Source organism: Copadichromis virginalis, linkage group LG16 (assembly GCF_057382275.1).
Source record: "Copadichromis virginalis isolate Kocher_CV1m ecotype Utaka linkage group LG16, C_Virginalis_male_GT1.1, whole genome shotgun sequence".
NCBI lineage: Eukaryota > Metazoa > Chordata > Actinopteri > Cichliformes > Cichlidae > Copadichromis > Copadichromis virginalis.
In genome coordinates, this window is record NC_140633.1 from 24,642,580 (window position 1) to 24,663,707 (window position 21,128).

Consider the following 21,128-nt stretch of genomic DNA (forward strand, 5'->3'; position numbering starts at 1 on the left):
ACACCCAAACTAATAAAAACTAAAGACTTTCAAACAATGACAGCTAAACTGAAGCAAGGAAACCCACCGTGGAATCAAACCAAAATGAAACTGAATTTTAAAAACAAAAAAAACCAATTAAATTTATTTTTAAAAAGCAAGTTAAAAAAAAAGCTTTCTATCAATTTCTACTCCTGTGTAGTGAAGCTGGGCTCACCACAATAAGAGCCCCAAAACACATTTCATTGAAAATCTGGAGTAACTAGTGATTTCACTGGACTTTTTACACTTTGCAAAGCCATACATTTCTGATGATGATCATAGCCAAGCTAAGATTTCAGTTTTCATTTGCTGGTTATTTTTTAAAAATGCAGACAAATTGTGCTGGAAGCCTCTTAACTCTTCAGTTTACAGCTTTTATTAAGAGGAAGTGATTCTGCCAGTAGAGTCCAAGTTTTAGTGCCATAAATAGTTGTTTGTTATGTTTTATGTAATTACTCATTTACATTCTGCCTGACTGGGCTGGAAGAGTCGGGCAGAATGGGTCTGGAAGTAATAAATAAATAAAAAATGCAAATGAAGAAAATATAATACAAATCAAAACTCATGTATGCAAAATAATATTTAATAAAAAAAATTTTAATGGCTAGAAACTCGATTTTCAAAAATGAGAGTTTTCTAACAACTGCTTCATGGTTCAGACTTTAAAGGGTAAAATTTATATTTATCAGCCATTAAAAATGCTCATACGGATAGATCAGCAGATAACTAATACTGGCTGCTAAATCAGTCGGGCTCTTATCGTCAGCAAAGAGTTTTCAGATCTTGTGCTGAACAATAATTTATAATACCATTATTTATAGAACACTTTTTAAAACATACTAAGTTCTTCATGTTGTGATATCTCCAAACACAGTACATATAAATGCATGTTCTAACATAAAAGCAGTGGCAGTGGTAGTTTTGCAGGTTTTACTACGTTTAGTAGTAAAACCTGCAAAACCTGCAAATGAATTAATCGTTAATTGTTCAGTAACAGGTTTAAAACTTTGCTTTTTGCTAAATCATACAGGTAGGGCTGGATCGGGTGACCCTGAATTCTCTCTTAGTTATCCTCCATTAGGTGTAGGCTCCTGTGGGATTCCCATAATGCATTGAGTATTTCTTTTTCAGACACCTTTCTTACTCACCATGTGTTTATACACCTCCATTGAATCACTACTTATTATTAATCTGCGGTTCTCTTCCACAGCATGTCTTTATCCCGTCTTCCTTCCATCACCCCAACCACCCCTGGCCGCCCCTCCCCGAGCCTGGTTCTGCTGTTAAAGGGGAGTTTTTCCTTCCCACTGTCACCAAAGCGCTTGCTCATATGGCATCATATGATTGTTGGGGTTTTCCCCATTGTATTAGTGTGGGGTCTACTTTACAGTATAAAGCGCCTTGAGGTGATTGTTGTTGTAATTTGGCACAGTGTATAAATAAGATTGAATTGAATCAGATACTTCATGTGTTTGGATTTCTGACTATCTGAAAACTCGCTATTAGAAAGGAGTTTGTTACAGCTGAATGTGAAATAACTTTAATAGCTTTCATGTCAGATATGTTCATGACAAGAAAATTCAACAGGAAAAGATTTTCTTTAAGCATTTTTATTTTACTTGGCAAAAACTTTTTTTTAAGGCATTTTGAATTAAAGCGTTTCACTTGTTTTCACCGTCTTCGCTTTGAATTCCCCACAGAGACCAAAAAGTGAGGCTCGTAGTACAGTAGATGGAGTTCATATGTGAGAACCAAGGTGAGCTAATGTGAGCAGAGAGGAAAAATGGAGCTGCTCTCACATTAGACTCGCACAGTTATTTTCAAATATCTATTGTTTGTGACAAGACAATGTACCTAAATGTACCTAAATGTCATTTCAAAGAAGAAAAAACAGAAAATTTACATACTTACCATTCACAGAAAAAAAACCTCATTTACATTCATATTACAGTGACTGGCTGTACCTTCTGTAACAGCATCTTTACAGGTCTACCTAAAAAATCAGTCAGACAACTACAGCTCATTCAGAACTCTGCTGCTCGAGTCCTCACTAAGACCAAAAAAGTGGACCACATCAGTCCAGCTCTGAGGTCTTTACACTGGCTGCCTGTCCGTCAGAGGATAGACTTTAAAGTTCTGATGCTGGCCTATAAAGCTCTGAATGGTTTAGGACCAAAATACATCAATGACCTCCTGACCCAGTATGAACCTTCCAGATCCCTCAGGTCATCTGGATCCGGTCTTTTATCAGTTCCCAGAGTCAGAACCAGACACGGAGACGCTGCATTCAGCTTTTATGCTCCTTATATCTGGAACAAACTCCCAGAAAGCCTCAGATCAGCTGAAACACTCAGTTTATTTAAATCCAGGTTGAAGACTCACCTGTTCTCAGTTGCATTTGAATAAAGCACCAAATCCACACTTTAAGCTTAAATTTCAAAACTTACATTTAACTACTGATTTTATCTACTGTTCTGATTTTATCTGTTTTGATTTTATATACTGTTGTTTGTTTGTTTGTTTGTTTGTTAATTAGTTAGTTAGTTTATTTGCTTGTTTTATTCAATTTTAAATCATGCTTTTTATTTGTTCTTGTTTCTAATGTCTCTGTAAAGCACTTTGAATCACCTTGTTGTTGAATTGTGCTATACAAATAAACTTGCCTTGCCTTGCCTTGCCTTCCAGTGAGACAGTACAACTTTAAAAACAGCAGTAAACTTTGCCCATTGTTATTCGGCTTCAGACATGAGTGGATAAAACTTTGGTTGCTTGATTTGATTTCTTTTTTAAAAAAAAAAAAAGTATAAATATAAAATGCGCAGACATATTCAAATATATACAACGATTAGAAAAAATAGTTCATAGGCTATACAGTGTAAAAAGCATTATCTGCATTTAGCAATAAAAAAAACTATATCTGAGCAACATGTTAATGAAATTATTAATTAAGATCAGTTTTGTCTTTGTTCAAACATCTGAGCAGAAAAAGGTCATGAGTAACTTTCATTGTCGATCCAAGTCGTCATCCACTGCTTTTTTTCAAAAGGATCATGTTTCACTTTTCCATCTTTGTGCTCAAGAGTTTCCTTTCTTATCCGCACTGCGTGGTAACGAGGGACGCTGTCGTTTTCTTTGGAGCGTTTGAAGAATCCACACTAGGAAAGAGAAATTTTAAAGAAAACACAATGCATTAATAACTTTAAAAAAAATGTATCAGCAATATTCCCACAGTCTGTAAAGGAGCTGTGCAGAAATGCTGAGGAAGCATGCTCAGTGGCAACAGAGCATGCTTGCAACCTTGACTTTTGCAGCAGAACAGGTGCAGGGATGTCAGGAAAAGCGCCTGCAGAAGCACTAGGGGAAACTAGTAAGTCTACTGGCGAGAAAATGCATTACTCTTGAAAAATCCACAGAACCATATTGCACAAAGAGCTTATTAATAAAAAAAAAATATATACATTTATTTTCTTATGTAGACGAAAAATATCTCTCTTCAGCATGTCTATTTCACTCAATTTAGGAGCAAAGTGACTTTTTCCCCACAAATAACACGTGCAATATGAGTCTGATTTGAATTTTCCTTCAACAAGTCAGCAGAATTTGCTTAAAAGCAAGTTCATTAGTCACTGCAGTAACCACACGCCATGCTGACTTTACCCACGTTCAGAGAGCATATATCAGTCCTCAGCACTGAGTTTGTCTTTTTCAGACGGCTGAATGTTGATCTCTGCCTTCTGATATGCAGCATTGTACTGGTCTTTAGATGGTCTCCTGAAGAAACCACACTGAGGAGGAGCAAGGGTGGTGAAGTGTTACAAACGTGTCCAGCAGGAGCAAACATACATTTTTAAAGCAAATACTTCCTCCGGAGTCCAGTGTTGATGTGCAGATGTTATATGACAAATAACAAACGTGTAGAAAATATTAAACTTCGGGTTATGATTTACACCTTCTTAAAACTGTGTTGTGGCGAGTTTTATTATCAGTTATATGTCCAGGTTTTGGTATGACCCACCCAGACCCTGAGTGAGTTTACCCAACAGTGTATTTTAGTCACCAAATAACAGATTTATATGGATGGAAACTTTTAATGCAAATCTAACAATAAACTATCATTTAGAGCTGACAAGCTCTCCAGTGCAGAGCTCTTTGCCATAATTAAAGAGTGAATTTTCATTTTTACACTTCACCTTCTGTAAAGTGAAAAAAGGGGGAAAGTTTTTATTAATGGAGCCGGTTGGCAGATTTTATTACAGCTGACCAGAGCTAGGCTGGCAACTAATGTCAAGGCACCGAAATACTTGTTTTGAAAGCCATGTGTCTTGGTCCCATAGGGACTAAGTAAAGCGCCATACAAATACAGGCCATGTTTCCACACAAATGTCTGCAAAGGCAGACTGCATGGCTAGGTGCTTGACTTTATAATCCTGTGGGGATTGGACTGAAAACACTCGAATTCAAAGAATAAGAGGTGGGGCCCAACACTTTTGTCCATATAGTGTATCAATATCTCATATACTCACAATAAAACCAAACCGAGAAAGGCAATCAGAGCATAAAAATCTAGCAAAAAAGGTGAAAATGTTATTTTTAAGTATCTTTAGCTTTATTTTCAGGCTTCATTTACCTTTTCTAATTGGCTAATTTTCACGAGGGGTTCTCTAAATTCATGTTCTTTTCTCATATCCATGTCCATTGTGTAACTGTAGGTGTGACATCCATGTTCTCACCTTCCACAGCAGATAAACCAGTAGAATCAAAATCAAGAGTCCTATGAAAACTGCCACCAGGATGATCCACCAGGGAACTCCTCCCTGATACTTAGCTGCTTCATCGTCAGGAGACACGTTCACATTCACCTGGAAAAAAACATAAAAGGGAGGAAATCCGAGAGACTGAGTTGGGACCGACACAGCAATAAGGTTAATGTCGTTATGCAGCTTGAATTGCTTACATTTGTGTTTTGATTGGTCAGTATGACGTTTTCCCTCTGAGTATCAAATTCAAGTGTGGCTTTTACTGACAAGGTTGAACTAGGGGCATACTCCTGTGTGCAAAAAACAACAATTATTAATGAAGCAAAATCATGAGATTTGATTTATCTCACATGAAGAGACATGTGAAAACAATAAAAATGCTGTTTATTACCTCAATAAAGGTTGAGTTCCACAGACGGGATCTCAATACGACTACTGTACCATCGAGCCCCTGCAGGGGGCACTTGAACACCACACATTTTTCCATCCCATCTTCACAGGACTAGTAGGCAAATACACAGTTAAACATCATATAAACACTTTTATTAAACTGTGCATGTGCATTTATATCACTTACAAAAACTCTCTTCTTGTCCTTCAGCGAAGACGTTTTTCCACCAGTTTTTCTTTCTTCTTTCATAATTTCTCGTTTTGTTCGATGCACAGAGGACTGCTGAAAGAACATCTCGTTAATTCAACACAGAATCAAACAGGGCAGGCGTGTCATAATGGCCCATTCATCAGTGGTCTAATTTCAGTTGTAACACATGAAGCTGAACGCTTAAATATGCTACCTGAGCAATATTCAGAGGGTTGATCTCAGTTTTAGGGGAGCAATGGATTTTCTCTGGTCCTTCAGAAGTGATGCTCATCAGGTACAGAAGCCATTTCCCATTTTTTTGAATTTTGGGCCAAAAAATGTTTAGTGAGGTTTCGAAAGAAGGTTTCAAGTGCTTCCACGAGTTGTTTATCTGGAGGAGAAATTAACAGGAAACAACTCTGCAATTTCACATAAACATTGCAACCACTTTATTAGGTACACGTTGCTAGCGCTGGGTTGAATCTCCCTTAACCTGAACTGTCTTAAATCTACATATTATAGCTTGAACAAGGTGCTGGAAATATTCAACACTGAGATTTTGGTCCATATTGACGTGATATCTGATATCTGAATCCCCCGTTTCATCACATCCCAATGATGCTCTATTGGCCTGAGTTCTGGTAACTTTGGAGGCCATTTGAGTACAATCACCTCATTGTCATGTTCAAGAAACCAGTTTGAGAGGGTATGAGCTTTGTGACACTGTGATCATGAAGGTATGGACGTGGTCAGCAACAATACTCGCATGTAAGTACCTAATTATATATTTGCATTAACAAACAGGTATACCCAATAAAGTGACCAGTAAGTTTTATGAAAACAATATTAATATTAAAAAAATAGGTGAAATGTATGAACTTACAGTGAAAGTAAAGTTAATCGAACTTCCAATTTCTTCTTCTGACTTCATTGCACTTTCTCCTCTCACAACACCTCCAAAAAACACCTGGGTAGGATTAGCTTCCCTGATGACAACAAGCGAGAAGGTTGGAGGTCCTGTATAGGTATAAAGGTGAAGTCAAACAAGTCAAGGAATCTCTGCGAGAACAAACTTACCCAGAGACAGACAAAGGCCATTCAATGATCACTTTACACTTTACTTTTACATGGATTGCTTCTTGGTAGCTGGTCCTAAACGAAAAGGATAGTAATATTAATAACAATAACACATTCCAGTTTGAAAGTGTGCAGCACATAACAGAAAGCGAATCTCAGCATCTTTACTTACGTATTCAGCTGCAGGTCGATCTCAATCTCAGTGGTGTCTAAAGTCACATGCGCAGCACTCAGGATGACTTTAAAGGTAACCTTGTGAAAAAGTAGTAGCATTTCTTACATATGAATTACAACAGCCAAGTGTCTTAGAAAGCATTAGCGCAGGAGCGTGACATTTCTGTACCTTTGAGTTTCTCTTAAAAGGATTTCCCAGCTCACATTCTGCTTGAGAGCTGTTTACATTTGCATCACAGGTGATCAGGTTTTCCATCTAGAAAAGAACACATCGGAAAACGTGTGTAATATATCCAAGTATTTACTTTATGACGCGGTCATAAGCTGTATATAAAAGATGGATGTAGCCACTAGGCTTTAGAAAAGGTAAAGCCCCTTAAACCTGCAATTTTCCAAAGGGCCAACAGGGGGCGACTCTCTTGTTGATGATGTAGAACTGTACTTGAGCTTAGCTGCTAGCATGCAAACTATTACAAACGCTAAAGAACATGCACAAAGATATGGAAGCCCGTTTCCGCCACTAAATAAAAATAAAAAAGCTAGTATCCATAACTCGAAATTTCGAGCTACTTTTGTCAAAATTTTGAGTTAGCTCTGCCAATCAAAGATATACGTGAATGAGGTCGCTTTCTTGTTACCCGGAAGCATATGGCGCAGAGGAACGCGCACTCAAAAACGGATCCCAACAAATTGGCGCTTTCGCAAGTACGTTTGCTGATAGTAACACCATGTGATTCAGCTAATAACACAGGGATTTCATCATTTGTGAAGCCAGGCTGAAAACACTCAGCAATCTGTGTATTCACGACTGGATGTAATACCGGTAGCTTAGCTGTAGCATTTGTAGCTGAGGGCTTCAGCTTCTGGGTAACAAGGAAATGACGTCATTCACGTAGATTACTGATTGGCAGCGCTAACTCGAAATTTCGAGTTGCTTTTCTCAAAATTTTGAGTTAATAAATCGAAATTTCGAGAAAATAACTCGGAATTTCGAGAAAATAACTCGAAATTTTGAGTTATGGATCCTTTTTTTTTTAGTGGCAGAAACGGGCTTCCATACAAAGAAGGCCAAGCTTTTAAACCCGTAACAGTCCCATTACGTTGTTTTTTATATGCCAGAAGAGTGGAACAAGCAGTCACTGTCATGGATTCAATCAGTCAGAGATTTGTGTTTAATTATCTGAATACTGGATTTTCCTCTTGCCAGGCCCACCTCTCTCATCATCATCATCCATATACTGTGTATTCATACCTCCTGCATATTAAACAGCGGAAATGCTCCAGGTATTTTAAGCCACAGTGGAAGTCATTTTTTAGTATTTTGATTAATGCTTTTAGGGCTTGAATCAATTGCAGGTAAAGGACTTTAAATTTTGTAACTTTCTTACAATACAACAAAGTAATTTTACAGTCGACTTACTGTTGTTTGATCGGTGCGGACTCCAGAATATGACATGGTATTTGGGAAGGTCCCCACCAGCTTTGCCTCATAAGCATCGTCACCATTCATGTTGCTTACTGTCACCAACACAGCCAAGTCCTTCCTCTGGGATTTCACAATAAACTCTGGGATGCCGTTCTTGCTGCAGACACACAGTCATGACCAGTGATGAAAAAAACAAAAACAAAGAAAACATGCTTCTTCAGTGATAACAATCGTGTAGCAAACTGTGTATGTTGTGCAATCAGCATGTCTGAGCTTAAGTAGGGTTGGTGGCCCAGTGAGACTCAACCATTCACTTTGATGTGTGTCATCCAAAAGGCCAAAGCATGAAAAAGCAGGGTGGGTTTTAAAGTCCAACTGGTCCCATTACAAAACTCAATCAATGCTACTTTATATTACTACAGTCTGAGAATGAGTTTTAACCTCTTATTTAACGGGGGGTACTCCTCTTTGTTGGCTTCTTTGTAGTGTAGACTATAATTCATCTTTAGGTTACTTTTGCAAATATGATCGCTTCCACATCCTTCTTTTAGAAAGTTCACCTGAAACAACAGGAAATGACGACAAATATACAAATGTTACATAACAAACTCGACACAATGAGTTTTAGTGTTTACATTTAGAAGTTGCCTTTACCTCAGAAATGATTTTGCTCGGTTGAGTGGCGTCTAAAATGGGAATCATGCGAGGGAGGCCATTAATTGATTCCTCTTGTTTTGTACTTATATCTGCCGACACCTCAATGGGAATGCTACGCATCTTGTCCTTGATGTTATCCTTCGTGAATCACAAAAAAGGCTTTTAATGCATTTATTATTATGATTTACTGTTACTGTCTCTGTTTTAATATATACTATTACAGTTTTGATTTATATAATTTCACTATTCATTTATTATAAATGACCTCAAAGTTAGCACTACATATGTTCATGCACGGTCATTTTTCGAATACTGACATCTCCAAGAAATTGTTATTACTATCGTCAACGTCCATGTCTTCATTTTTTTAATAATTTCTCCAGTTTAAAGTTGAGAGAGGCTTCTAGCTTGTTCTCAGTGATGTAGCTGTGTGACACTTGATTTACCTTAAGTCTGGCTATTAGTTTGATACACTTTTGCTGATTTTGCTCTTTGAGTTTTAAGGTGCCGTTGAACTGGTATTCTAGTTCAGAGCTGGAGTCGTTTAAGAACATCGCTCTGGAAGTCAGTCCTCTCCTGTGAGCTCTGTCCACCTCCACAGAATAGCTAACAGCTGCAGTGTTGAAGTAAAATGTTAGAAAAAAATAAATTTGAAAATGGAAAAATAATGTAATAAATTTTTACATACTAAGCTTTGGATTATAAGATGCAGGATTAGCTTTGTAGGAAAAGCATGCCATCACAGTGAAACTATGGACAGAAAACAGATATTGTTAGGAAAAAGAAAGTTTTCACTCTGAAGTCTGTTTGAATATAATAATATAAGAACACCTACCAAACATGGTCCCCACACGTCTTATTTGTAAGACTTATTTCATTTGGAGACACTTTGACAACACTGTTGAGGCTAATGACTGGCCTTGTTCTAAAAGAAAGATGGTTAAATAAAACTGTGATTGAGGTCAGTAGGACTTTAACTAAATTTAAACTAACGGTTAAGGCCACAGTTACCTATAAATCATAGCTGAATCTGACAGAGAGCCTATAGCCAAGTCTGGATAAGAGTTACCATCCAGGTCCATGTTTCCTGCAAGAGAATAGCCGAAAAATCGAATGTTGTGGTCTTTCCCTGAAAGGATCTGGAAAATAAAGATGGAACTGAAATTAAGCGAGGAAAAGAAACACGGTAAAGACAAAGTTGTCCCAATGAGGTTTTTTAAATTAGCAGCTAAACTAGCTGAAGATTTTACTTTACCTTAGTATGTCTGAGTTTAAGAGCAAGAAGAAATATTAATAATGAGAAAATGCTGTAGCACAGGCTTTCTATCTCTTGATCCCAAGTCTGAAAAAAATTTCAGATGCAAAATCCTGTTTTTCCAAGACTGTTAAGGCTCACTATTAGGGGTAGCCGTGTATTTTTCTTATTATTATTTTTTTAAAAACTGTACCAAACCGATGTTTCTTAAGTCCAGCAGTTATGGAGAAACACTTTTATTCATTTGGAGCCGTTATTAGGTTCATCAGGAATATGCTGGTGGAAAAAAAAAGTCATTTTGAACTTTGGCAGCTAGCTTTAGAGGTTTATCACTAGCAACATGGTTCTGCAACAGCATAAACCAGACTTCATGAAAGCATTCAGACTGTAACAAAACACTGATGTAATATAATTTTCTAAACAAATATCCACCTGTGCAGGGGTCGTTTTGATCCCCTGTGCAGAGCCGTGATAAATGTAGACTTTTCCTGTCCCAGAATCTTCCTGCGGAGCTCCAATCGCAATGTCTGTATGAGGAAAAAACACAATTTATGTGACTGCAAATGACAAAGACAAGACAAACACAGCGCAAAAAGGTCAGCTTAATCACCTTTATATGAGTCTTGATTGATGTCGCCGATGTTCTCTACTGCCACGCCAAACATCGAGTCTTTGGTCCCTATTAGACGGACAGGAGTGTTTCCTTCCCAAACTCCTGCATTGTTGATGTAAACATAAACAGCTCCCCCAATGTCTTCACCCTTCATGTAGAACTGAGGGGCTCCTATTACTATGTCTTGCCACCTAGTATCACATAGAGTGAAAAAACAAAAAACGCTATTAAAAGTACTTAAAAACGGAAAATATTTTTTTAAATGAAGTGATATTAAAGAAAGTTGTGCAAATCTGAAATTTATGTGTTTTATACTCTTTTGTGAATTGTTAAGTTTGGATCGAGTCTACTCTTCTGAACAATCTAATAAATGTACCCAAAGGCAGTCAGAAATGTTACACACCCATCGTTATTCAGGTCCACTACAGCCACGTCGTATCCAAAGCAGGATCCCAGACCCGGACCATGCAGAATGTACTCCGTTGAGAGGTTTCCTGCTACCATGTCCTGCTTGAACAGGACTACAGCTCCGCTGTGATTGGCCCTGGGCGCTCCAGCCACCACTGTCAGCTTACCCCTAGTGGTGATGTGGTGTCCCGAATCAAGGGAGAATCCTAAAGTGTGTTAAATGAAGTAGGTTTATAGTGCTGTGCAAAAGTGTTGAGCTACCTCTCATTGCTTTATATTTTGCGAGAAAAATGGAAAGTAGGTGCAGCAGTTTATTGACACATACACAAAAATACATGGAAATATAGTATCTAAGGCCGAAACATGTGAGTCTGAACATCTAACAAACTTGAAAGTCAGTGCTTGGTATGACCAGCTTTACTCTTCAAAGCTCTCTGACACAAGCTTTCTTGTAATTTCTCTAATTCGTCTTCAGAAATAGTTCTCCAGGCTTCTTGAAGGACAATCAAAGCTCTTCTTTCGATGTTGGCCTGAGCAGGTTTGAGGGACATGCTTGCTTGGTAAGCCTAATTTTGTACTTTTATACAATGTCTGTGAAGGTTCTCAGTCATCCAGGTCATCGTAGTCAAAGGAGCTTGCAAGAAAAGTGTCTGGACTTCTTGAAGTTGCTTGAAGACGTTTCACCTCTCATCCGAGAAGCTTCTTCAGTTCTAAGGTCAAATGGCGGAGAGTCCCAGATTTAAACCCAGTGGGAGTTTCCCCCCAAAGTGGGACAAAGGACCCCCTGACCCCCTTTATACAATGATATGAAAACCAAAGTTTTTACAGGTCTCTCTGAAGTCCTCTGAAAAACTAAGTACACCCCAGAATTCAGTAGTTTGTAAAATCACGTGTAGCAGCAATAATAACTTGATGAATATCTTCATGTATGCATAATCATCCAGGTAAGGAAATCCCAGAAAGTTACTTCTGTTTATCTGGATATTTCCGTATGACCATATTGGTCTTTACATCTTTTTAAAGGAATTTTGGCTCACTCTTTTTTACATTATTGTTTTAGCTCATTCACGTTTGCTTGAGGAAATTAATGAACTAACATCAAACAAGTGACGGAAAAAAAATATCTGTGGGTGTTCAACTCACCGAGGTAGCTGTTTGCAGGTACAGGCACAAAATCAGGGTTCCTGACTTTTTCATTCCCAACTTCATATGGGCCGTCATCAAATATTCCCATGTCCAGAAAAGTACTGTTATTCTGCTCCAGTCGCGCTATCCCTAGATTTAAGAGCACAAAGTGATGAGAAAAATTAGGATTAAAAAATGAGATTCATGTACAAAAATTAAATCCTCTAATGAAGATAAACAGCATATAAAGACACAATCACATAGTGACCTCTCCAGTTGTAAGCTCCCACTGCTCCAAAAACCATGTAATGGTAGTCATTGGTGAAAGTAGCTGCCAGTCCTTGCTGGCATGTTCCAAACATTGCGTGGCCTTCAGGTCTGCCATCGCAGAATTTCCATTCACCTCCATCCTCAGAAGACTGAGGGTCAATGGTTAGGTCCTGACTCAGAATATAACAACGTCCGGGGATGTGATGAGTCTCCTCTGGAGTATTCACATTCAAACGCCTCTGATAGCGATGAGCACATGTCTGAAGAAAAAGATACGAGTAAGACCTTTACTGAACCAGGGCACGAGGATCCACAGAACGATGGTTTTAATACTTAGTTTGACTCACCACAATCTTCCCCCCAGGTCCCTGACTCTTCACTGACACCCCCATCCACTGATTCTCTTTATTCTCAAGTCTCAGATCCGCTGAAAATTTGCCAACAGACATAATTGAACATTTTACTTGGAAAGCTTGGTTTCTACAAATTGTCAAAATTACAAAGGCAGTGGATTTTGTTTAGGTAGGTATGCAGGCAGAGTTCTCACCATTATCATCAAATTTGATACGCTCACAATTACTAGACTGGGTGACTTCACATTTATACAGGCCTCCAGTGATATTGGCTTTTTGGTTTTGCAAAGACCGGGCTCTGGGTGCACCAATCAGTACCCTAAAAAACACACAAAAAACAAGACAGAAATATATTTAATCCAAAACTTATTTCATAAAAAGTTTGGGAACTGTTGCTTTAGTTACCTTTGCTGGGATACCATTCAACAAAGCCACAGCTTGTAGAATTTCACACACATATAAAAACATATAAAAACATCAACAGTGATAATGAAGGGAAACAACAAATGAGTTCAATACTGATGGTTAAAGGACAGCTGTCATCATTTTGGCCCTGCTGGGGCTCCTCAAGTGCTAGTATGCCTATCTCTGAGGCTAATTTATGGCTCCACTTCCACAATTCTGAGTAAATTCCCTTCTGCCTCACTCAGTTCTCTGTCATACCTTTCATGATCCCTATTAGTACAATGGGTGACATGATCTAACAACCCCGCTTTAGGTGACTATCAGATATGCAGAATGCCGGTTAACAAAAGCTTGACTATGAGAAATTATTTGTTAAAATAATGTTTTAATGCTCAGATGTGTTTGCTTCATTTTAAAATTCGTAAAATAAAAAGAACTTTCACCAGAAAGCCAGACAAAAATGAAAACAATATCATTACATCATATCCTTCTGGGATCAAGCAGCACCAGACGTCCACTACCAGGAGCAGAAGATCAAAAAGAAATAACAATTGACAATTGAAAAGCATGTTTCTTTAAGCTACAATACTACAATACAATTCTTAAACTGTTTACAATAAAATAAAACATCAAAACATTTTTGTTTTCTTGGCTCTCAGGAGCATCTTTTATTTTTTAGGAACAAAAATTAGAGAAGTTCCAAATATGGCAATAAACTAGTGTTTTCACACCCTGCAGAGGGCAAGGGGGAACTCAACCAGACTATTGCTTTTCAGTATTGTGGTTGTTGCTCTCTTCTAAACACACTTCCCTTTGAAACCCCGCACTGTCGCAGAGACTCACACATCTTTTAACATCTCAGAAAGAGATTCTGTGTTTTATATGTTTTCAGCAGCCGGTACGATGACATACGCAGCACCAACACACAGGTCACTGGGGTTCAACAGACTGTCTTTTTACAGATTGATTTAAGAAACACAGACAAATGCATGAACAAATAGTTTTCAAAAACCCAGCCTGTTTCTGCCAAAAATTATGTGCAGACCAGGTTATTTTACAGGACTATGAAATAGTAAGACTGGGTGTGATTATGCTGATTATACACCTACATTTGCACTTAAATATATCTGAATATTTTTATGTTTTTCTTTCGAGCTTTTACTGAACATGAATCATGGTCCCTCCTGTGCAGTGCAGTGTGCAACGGTCACATTTTACGCGTTTTTTAACATGTTTTACAGTTATTTCAGGAAGAAAGTGAAAGGGTCTAAAAACATGAAATTTCTATGAATTAACTGTACAAAATACACTGATATACAGCGCTTCTCATAAAGTACATTTTACTACTTGGCTTGAAAATGTAATTGTTAACACTTTTTAAAAACGTTTTTAGGATTCATTCAGCAGCTTCAAATACAGTTGCAATGCATCTGCAATTAGATACTGTATCTGGGTATGAAATGCAGTGAGCACCTGCTTTGTGTGACTTTTTACACAGTGTCAGAGTCAAGTAAATGTGCAAGGAAGTGAGGGAGAAAAACCACAAGCAGTCTTGATCAGATAGAGTGGGGTTGAACCACTTCCTGCACTAAAAGTAACACTGAGCACACAACTGAGATGGCCTGTTAAAAATAAAAGGAAATAAAGGTTATTACTTGTGATCAAGTAAAATCACATCATATATAACAGTATGCCATATAAGTTTTAACAAATACTATCACCTCATCCACAGACTGAAGAAGTCGGTTGGATGAAGCGTTTCTCCCCCTTAAAACGCTACGTCAACTTTCAGGGATTTCCTTAGCTGGATGATTGAGCATGCATCAAGACTCAACCACAACTCTTCCCTCCACTCAGTGTTGTGGTACTTGCACAGGTCAAAGACACAGTGGATGATATTATTGTTATCATTTAGACAAATAGATAAAATCTTAACATAAATCACAGCTCTTAACAGAAAATTGTGACACTTGCCATTTGATACAGACGTCTGATATTCAGGCTTGATTGATTTTAAACTTTAACACACTGTAACTGTGTGCCAGTGAACAGAACACATCAGACTACAGGATGTGAGTCACTGGGGACCAGTTGGCACCAAAACAATAGTTTGACGCATTTTACACTAACAGTCATCTAAACACTTCACATGTTAGCTGACCATCAAGCTTACAATGAAGGAATTTGTTTTAAGGAATGAAAGGAAATCCTCTCTTTCTTCCTCACTGCAGCTGACTCTGACCCACCTATTGATCTGTAGGGTCGGCCCCGCTGCGTTTCATTTGCTCAACACGGACCCTCCTAACCGAGCCGTTAAACATCCTCTCAAACAAAGCCCGGCGACATGCAAATATTAAAAAGGAATCTTTACAGTTTGTTACAGTTTGGGATTATGGGTAAATGATAAAACTAAGAAATATCAAAGTTATTTTAAATGCAGGTTCATTCAATAAATCTTAAAAGCAGCTGGACGTTGGTGTGTTTGCCACTGTGTTTGTGAGCTCTTTAAGCAACACTCTGCAGCTGCTGTAACATAAGATAAGAGATAACACTTTCTTTTCATTGCACAGTCATACTTGGTTCAATGAAATTGGAAACGGTCACATGTTGGACCTAAGCACAACTAAAACACACAAAACACAACACAGTAGACCATAAAGTGGTTTTTTTTTAAAAGTGCAAAAAAAGGTATGACTTAATAAATAAAAGAATAAATGTAATGTTAAAAGTTTTCCCCTACTTGTTCCTTTGTGGTATGTTTTATTTCCTGCCCTGTTCAGATCTAAACTATATTTAGTATATTAGAAAAACCTGCCTTCTTTTTATCGGCCATCTGATACCTGTGGTTGCAAAGGACCGCCAGCTTCTCTGCCAGTCTGCTCAGTCACTCATTTCTGGCCACGCTGATGAAATCATTAACTCCCTTTTGTAAACAAAGGTCATTTTAAGTGTTAGAAATAAGGAATATGAAGGGAATGCTCGTTGACTGATGACCTGTAGTTGTCAGGATCAACCCCTCACTTTGCTTTGTTTGTTTTTCCATCTGAAATATAATTTCAGTCATAAAGACATTTTTAACAGAATATCAACATATCTAGTGCCTATGGAAGCCCATTTTCAAGATCCATCATTCCTATGTTCCTGTAGCACATCATGTTATTTAATTCAACTGTATCACCTTAAAAAGCTAATTATGTTGGCACAGCTGAAAACTGATGATTAAAGAAGCAACAACGTAGTTAGCTGAGTATCTGTCAGTCTTGGTGCATGTGATGATATTGCCAACAGAACTTTCTTCTGAAGATGTGCATAAAAAGCTCTAACCAGAATAGAAACAGAAGTGGGAGGCCTTTGTGTACAACCAAGAAAGAAAACAAGTACATCGATCTAAACTGAGAAAGCATCCTCAGCTCGCAGCTTTAATGAATGGCTCCTGTAAAATAAAGACCCCCAACAGTGACAGTGAGGAGGTGACGAGAATGTAGGCAGAGCTGCAAAGAAAAAGCCTAATCTGAGAGTAGACAGTAAAAAGACACTAACAGATGAGGATAGACTCAGTACAAAAAACATATTGAGCAACATGTGAGAATTTGCACGGTCCAATTTGTAAACTGCCAAAAACACAGCCTAATCAACGAAACAGGGACCACACATGCTGATATTAGCATCATGGATGTGCATGTGTATGTAAGTAACAAGAAATGAAGAAAGAGTGTGAAAGTTTGTTCGTTTTTTCTGGGCTACTGAGGAAAAATGTAACCATGTCAGATGTAAAATGTCCCACTCAGAGTCATCATGTGGGGTGTCTTTCACTGCGGCGTAAATGCATAGTGGCGGGTGTTGGCTTTCACAGTGATCTCACTGGTCTCTGTTAACAGATGTGCTCCAATGCCTTCACAGCTGTGCACTCAAAGCAAGAAGAAACTCACAGCTGTTCCAACTGTTTCAGTTTACACATCGCACACTGATTGTTGCTGACCTGTGATTGGCTGACACACATCACAGAATCGTGTCAACTTTAAGTAAAGATTAAAGTTTTTAGAGGATTTTCGGGGGGTCTGTTTATTGACCACTTATCTGTTATCTTGACACTAGCCAGACATTGGTGTGAAGTTTGACTGGAATATCTCCACTGATGATTCACTGATGCGTTTAATCTATCGGGTTACATGTGCACAGATGGCCGTGCATGCCCAGTCTGGTTTCATTGAGAGAATGTTAAAACCATCTTTAACATATTACTCATGAAAGAGGCATCAAAATGCCAAATAGCAACTTTTTGCAATACTTTCAGTGACTTATGGAAATGAGAGTCTACTTTGCTTTAATTATCTCTTTAGAAATCAAACAAAAACAAAACACCTTATGACTATACTTAACCAACGCGATGGTTTCCTGATTATTAAATTCACCAGCACTTTAATCATCAGAAGAGTCAAAAAAATGTGTTTTTTTAGCTGAAATTCAGCCTGTGTAGGTTTGGCATGAGAGGAGTTACATCTACCGCTCATCAGGGCAGAGGGCCTAAAAAAGAGCCAGTGAAGTCCAGCATTCCTCTCGTCACATATGATTTATCATAATCAGACTGATGCACAGTAAGTAGTGATAGCCAGCAGAGATTTGCAGCTGCCGGCGATTGTCATGACACGTTTTCGTAAAAAATCGGGAGCGACGGATGTTGGACAGCGTGACGCATCCCTGACTTGCGGTTTCGCCGGCTCAGAGGTCCTCAGAGCTTTAGGTCACGCAGAGCTGTTCTGCTGTTCTGCTGAGCTTCCTCTTGTCTCGTCTGACTGATTATCTCAGGGTCACACAAGGATCTAGAGCTAAGATCATGACTGAGCTGCTGTTTATTACGTCATTACTGTCCTTTTATTATTTCCGTACAGCTACACTTTCTCAGTGTCTCAGTGTCTGAAGTTTCAACCAAGAAGAGCTGAAGAATGTGAGCTCATTGTAACTAGGGCTCCAATTAATGAGTCACTTCAGTGCTTGTACGTTTTGTCAACTAAAACAACAAAGTAATTATTTAAGTCAGTTTTTAAATAAAACCATATAAAACCACATAAAACCATAAACATATCTTTCTTTTATATGATCAGGAGGACTCATTCTTACTCTGTGGAGTTATCTTCTTCTTTTCAGGGGTCTCCCACAGTGGACTGTCTACCTCCATCTCACCTTATTCCTAGCCTCCTCCAGTGTCACACCAACCCATGCATGTCCTCATCTGTCTTCAGCCAACAATAGCACAATTTCCACTAACATCTTGCTGGTCAGCTGCACAAGTGACAGCTGTTGTTACTCAGGCTTTGATTGATCCAACATGGAAATTTTACAGATGATGCGTATCTTTGAGCTTACACAGCATGTCCTTCCTGGCACAACCCTCCCCTTTTATGGGCACTGGTAGTACACTGGTTTGTGGCCCCCTGTGGTTGGGGGTGTGGCTGGTTAAGTAATGCTAAATCAAATATTAATTAGCTCACATGTGGAAAAAAAAAAAGTGGTTCCTGCAAAGAAGAAGTTGTTTGAGTGGTTCAAGTGGTTATGCTTGCTTTATCTCTGACTTATCAGAGGAGTTCAACATGCCGACTCAAACTTCGGTATGAAAACATGAATTTGGATCATTTTTAGTTTTAAACAAGTTTTTTAAAGATTTCTGAAATATTTGTGTCTTCTAGTTTTTACGAGAGCTGGTCTAATACATTTCTTTAGCAGTGCATATTTTCTTCTGGCATTATTTAAACATGTAAACTGTTTTGAAGGGAGTTCTCTTGAATACACAAAACAGCTCATGAAACCAAGTTACTTGAAGCTCCATAAACCTTGTTGTGAGTACTGTTTTCTTTTCTTTTTTTTTTACTGCAAACTATATCTGACAAGCATATGAAAACGTACAGCTTGCTGCCCTTACAGCTCAACCAAGCGAGGCGGTTATGTTTACATCCTGTAATAAGCACAGGCCTCTTGTCAGGTAGATGTGCGCTTACTTCTGCACAGCTGTTGAGCTTGGTGATTAGGAAGAAAACATTTCCTATATGAAAATGCTCACATCACTCAGCTTTCCCTATAAGCTTTTATTTTTTGTCTAAACAACAGTCCAAAACCTGAAATATTCAGGTTCCTTTCACATAAAAAAAGATGCTCTGGTTTTTCCTCCCCTAAATAAGGTTTGCTTCCTCACTGAGCAGGATGTAAAAGAGGCACGCTCCCCAGACTTTTACAGGCTGAAAACAAACTCTCAAGCCAGTGTCACATTTCAAGGCTCTATTTGCCCGACAAATATGACATCAGTTTCATGACTTTTCCCTCCCTTTAGACTTGCCAAGCCAGACAAATGTTAAAGTTCCTCTTTTCAGTTTGAATGCTTCTTTGTGAACAAAGAAATGTTTGTGAAAAAGCGATCTGAAAAATCCAGCTTTAAAAACTTCACTTCAACATGACCTGTCTTGGCACGGTGGTCAAAACAGCAGTTAGATTAAATTACACAATTTAAGAGTAATCTCTGCCGTCTTTGAGGAATCTCTTGGGTTTTTTGTAAACGTGTTATCAGGGCTTCTCATCCCTGATCTCTTTTTCTCAACATGCTGCTGCAGGGTCCCGTGAGTGCCAGCATTTTTATACACCACACCCTCTTCTCAACACTGAGGAGGCAGGATGATCAGGGTCACTACACCGCTGTCGATTCTGCCCCTTCTGCACTGCTCAAACAAAACTCACTGACATGTGAGTGAGGCTGCATTAGTCAGCATGTTCTGATTTCTCTTCTTAATTGTCTCACAAGAGCAAAAATCTAATCTAATCTAAAAACTGCCAGGATCGTGCAGAACGCCAGCAAACAAAGCTGATAACAGGAAACCTAGAAGATTAAAAGACAAGAGAATACTGAAAGACACATTATTATAGCATCTTGAATAGAAATTTTTTGGCAGTTTGTAATCGGTGAATGAAATGTCAGGAATAATAGCTTCGATCCTTTTTATGTACATTGAAAAATCCACTCGTTTGCAAAGCAATCCTGAGACCCTTTTATTTCCTATTACCTCTCTCCTCGCAGTGCTGCCTCGGTTTGACCCTGCAGGCACATTTGCATGACACTACAAGCATTGTAAATTCACTTGTTATCCTTTGGCTGTTTCCCTACTTCATATTCAAAGTATCAGCGGGGAAACTGCTGATATCACCGAGAATTGAAACAAAACGTGTGAGAAACCCTGTGGGGTTTGGGGAAAACTGGGTAAAAAAAAAAAAAAGATAAAGTTAAAGGACATTGTATTAGAAAGTTGCTCTAACGCACGACTGTAACACGTGAGAGGGTTAAAGAGTTATTTTCTCTCATTATTTAAAGTTTAAACAGAAAGTAGGTAGAGTGTAAGCCAGTCAGTCCTCACAGCACTTCCAGTCACATTTGAATTTCTGCGCTGATGCCACCTGACAGAAAAGTCCCTAAACTTGCTTGTTAAATGAACCTGTTCCAAGGAGCTCAGACAGCTCTACAGACGTGAACATCTGGAGACATCACTCACATGACTTTGTCCGGGTTGAGCTGCCGGTGCATGGCCAGAGAAAAGCCGAACAGGCTCCCAGGCTCTCCGTCTTTCCTGAGGACATGATCGGTGTCCAGGTTAAAGCCGAGCACAAAAGTTGCCTCCAGGACATAAACGAAGAATAAAAGTGCAGCGTGAGCAGCAGAGCGTCCTCCCTGCGGCAGCATTGCAGCGTCGTACAGATCTGCCCAACCGTCCCAAAATTAGGCTCCTCTCTGCTCTGTCAATTGATGACTGAAAGCTGCCTCTGTTTGAACCCCACCGGGTTAGGGTGGTACTCCACGGCGCCACCTCTGGCCATGATGGCGGAGTGTGTCACTGAATCACTTACAGTGGGGCAAAAAAGTATTTAGTCAGCCACCGATTGTGCAAGTTCCCCCACTTAAAATGATGACAGAGGTCAGTAATTTGCACCAGAGGTACACTTCAACTGTGAGAGACAGAATGTGAAAAAAAA

At 38.8% G+C, this 21,128-nt stretch overlaps 1 protein-coding gene across 3 annotated transcripts; it reads right to left on the reverse strand.

Moving 5' to 3' along the window:
- Positions 1–1,621: 1,621 nt before the first annotated feature.
- On the reverse strand, positions 1,622–20,894 carry itga6a (integrin, alpha 6a). 3 transcript variants are annotated; one of them, XM_085433990.1, is made up of 26 exons: positions 20,651–20,894; positions 12,911–13,035; positions 12,711–12,790; positions 12,362–12,623; positions 12,112–12,243; positions 10,964–11,174; positions 10,558–10,751; positions 10,380–10,474; positions 9,704–9,831; positions 9,528–9,617; positions 9,381–9,442; positions 9,139–9,305; positions 8,690–8,830; positions 8,477–8,595; positions 8,030–8,192; positions 6,779–6,865; positions 6,608–6,687; positions 6,436–6,510; positions 6,242–6,344; positions 5,573–5,749; positions 5,356–5,451; positions 5,170–5,280; positions 4,976–5,068; positions 4,752–4,880; positions 3,683–3,806; positions 3,112–3,176 (listed from the first exon to the last, which is right to left on the reverse strand). In XM_085433990.1, the coding sequence occupies exons 1-25, from the start codon at positions 20,836–20,838 to the stop codon at positions 3,699–3,701; spliced, it is 3,216 nt and encodes a 1,071-aa protein (XP_085290116.1). In that variant the 5' UTR covers positions 20,839–20,894; the 3' UTR covers positions 3,112–3,176; positions 3,683–3,698. The 3 variants fall into 3 exon arrangements, with proteins under 3 accessions (XP_085290115.1, XP_085290116.1, XP_085290117.1); XM_085433991.1 differs by having other exon boundaries at positions 3,126–3,176; positions 3,679–3,806; XM_085433989.1 differs by lacking the exon at positions 3,683–3,806 and having other exon boundaries at positions 1,622–3,176.
- Positions 20,895–21,128: the final 234 nt, after the last annotated feature.

Coding starts and splice junctions, on each gene's coding strand:
- itga6a (XM_085433989.1), bottom strand. CDS start 20,838: ATGCTGCCGCAGGGAGGACGCTCTGCTGCTCACGCTGCACTTTTATTC. Junction 6,511..6,607: donor ATCGACCTGCAGCTGAATAC/GTAAGTAAAGAT, acceptor CTTTTCGTTTAG/GACCAGCTACCAAGAAGCAA. Junction 5,750..6,241: donor CGATTAACTTTACTTTCACT/GTAAGTTCATAC, acceptor TTTCTCCTCCAG/ATAAACAACTCGTGGAAGCA.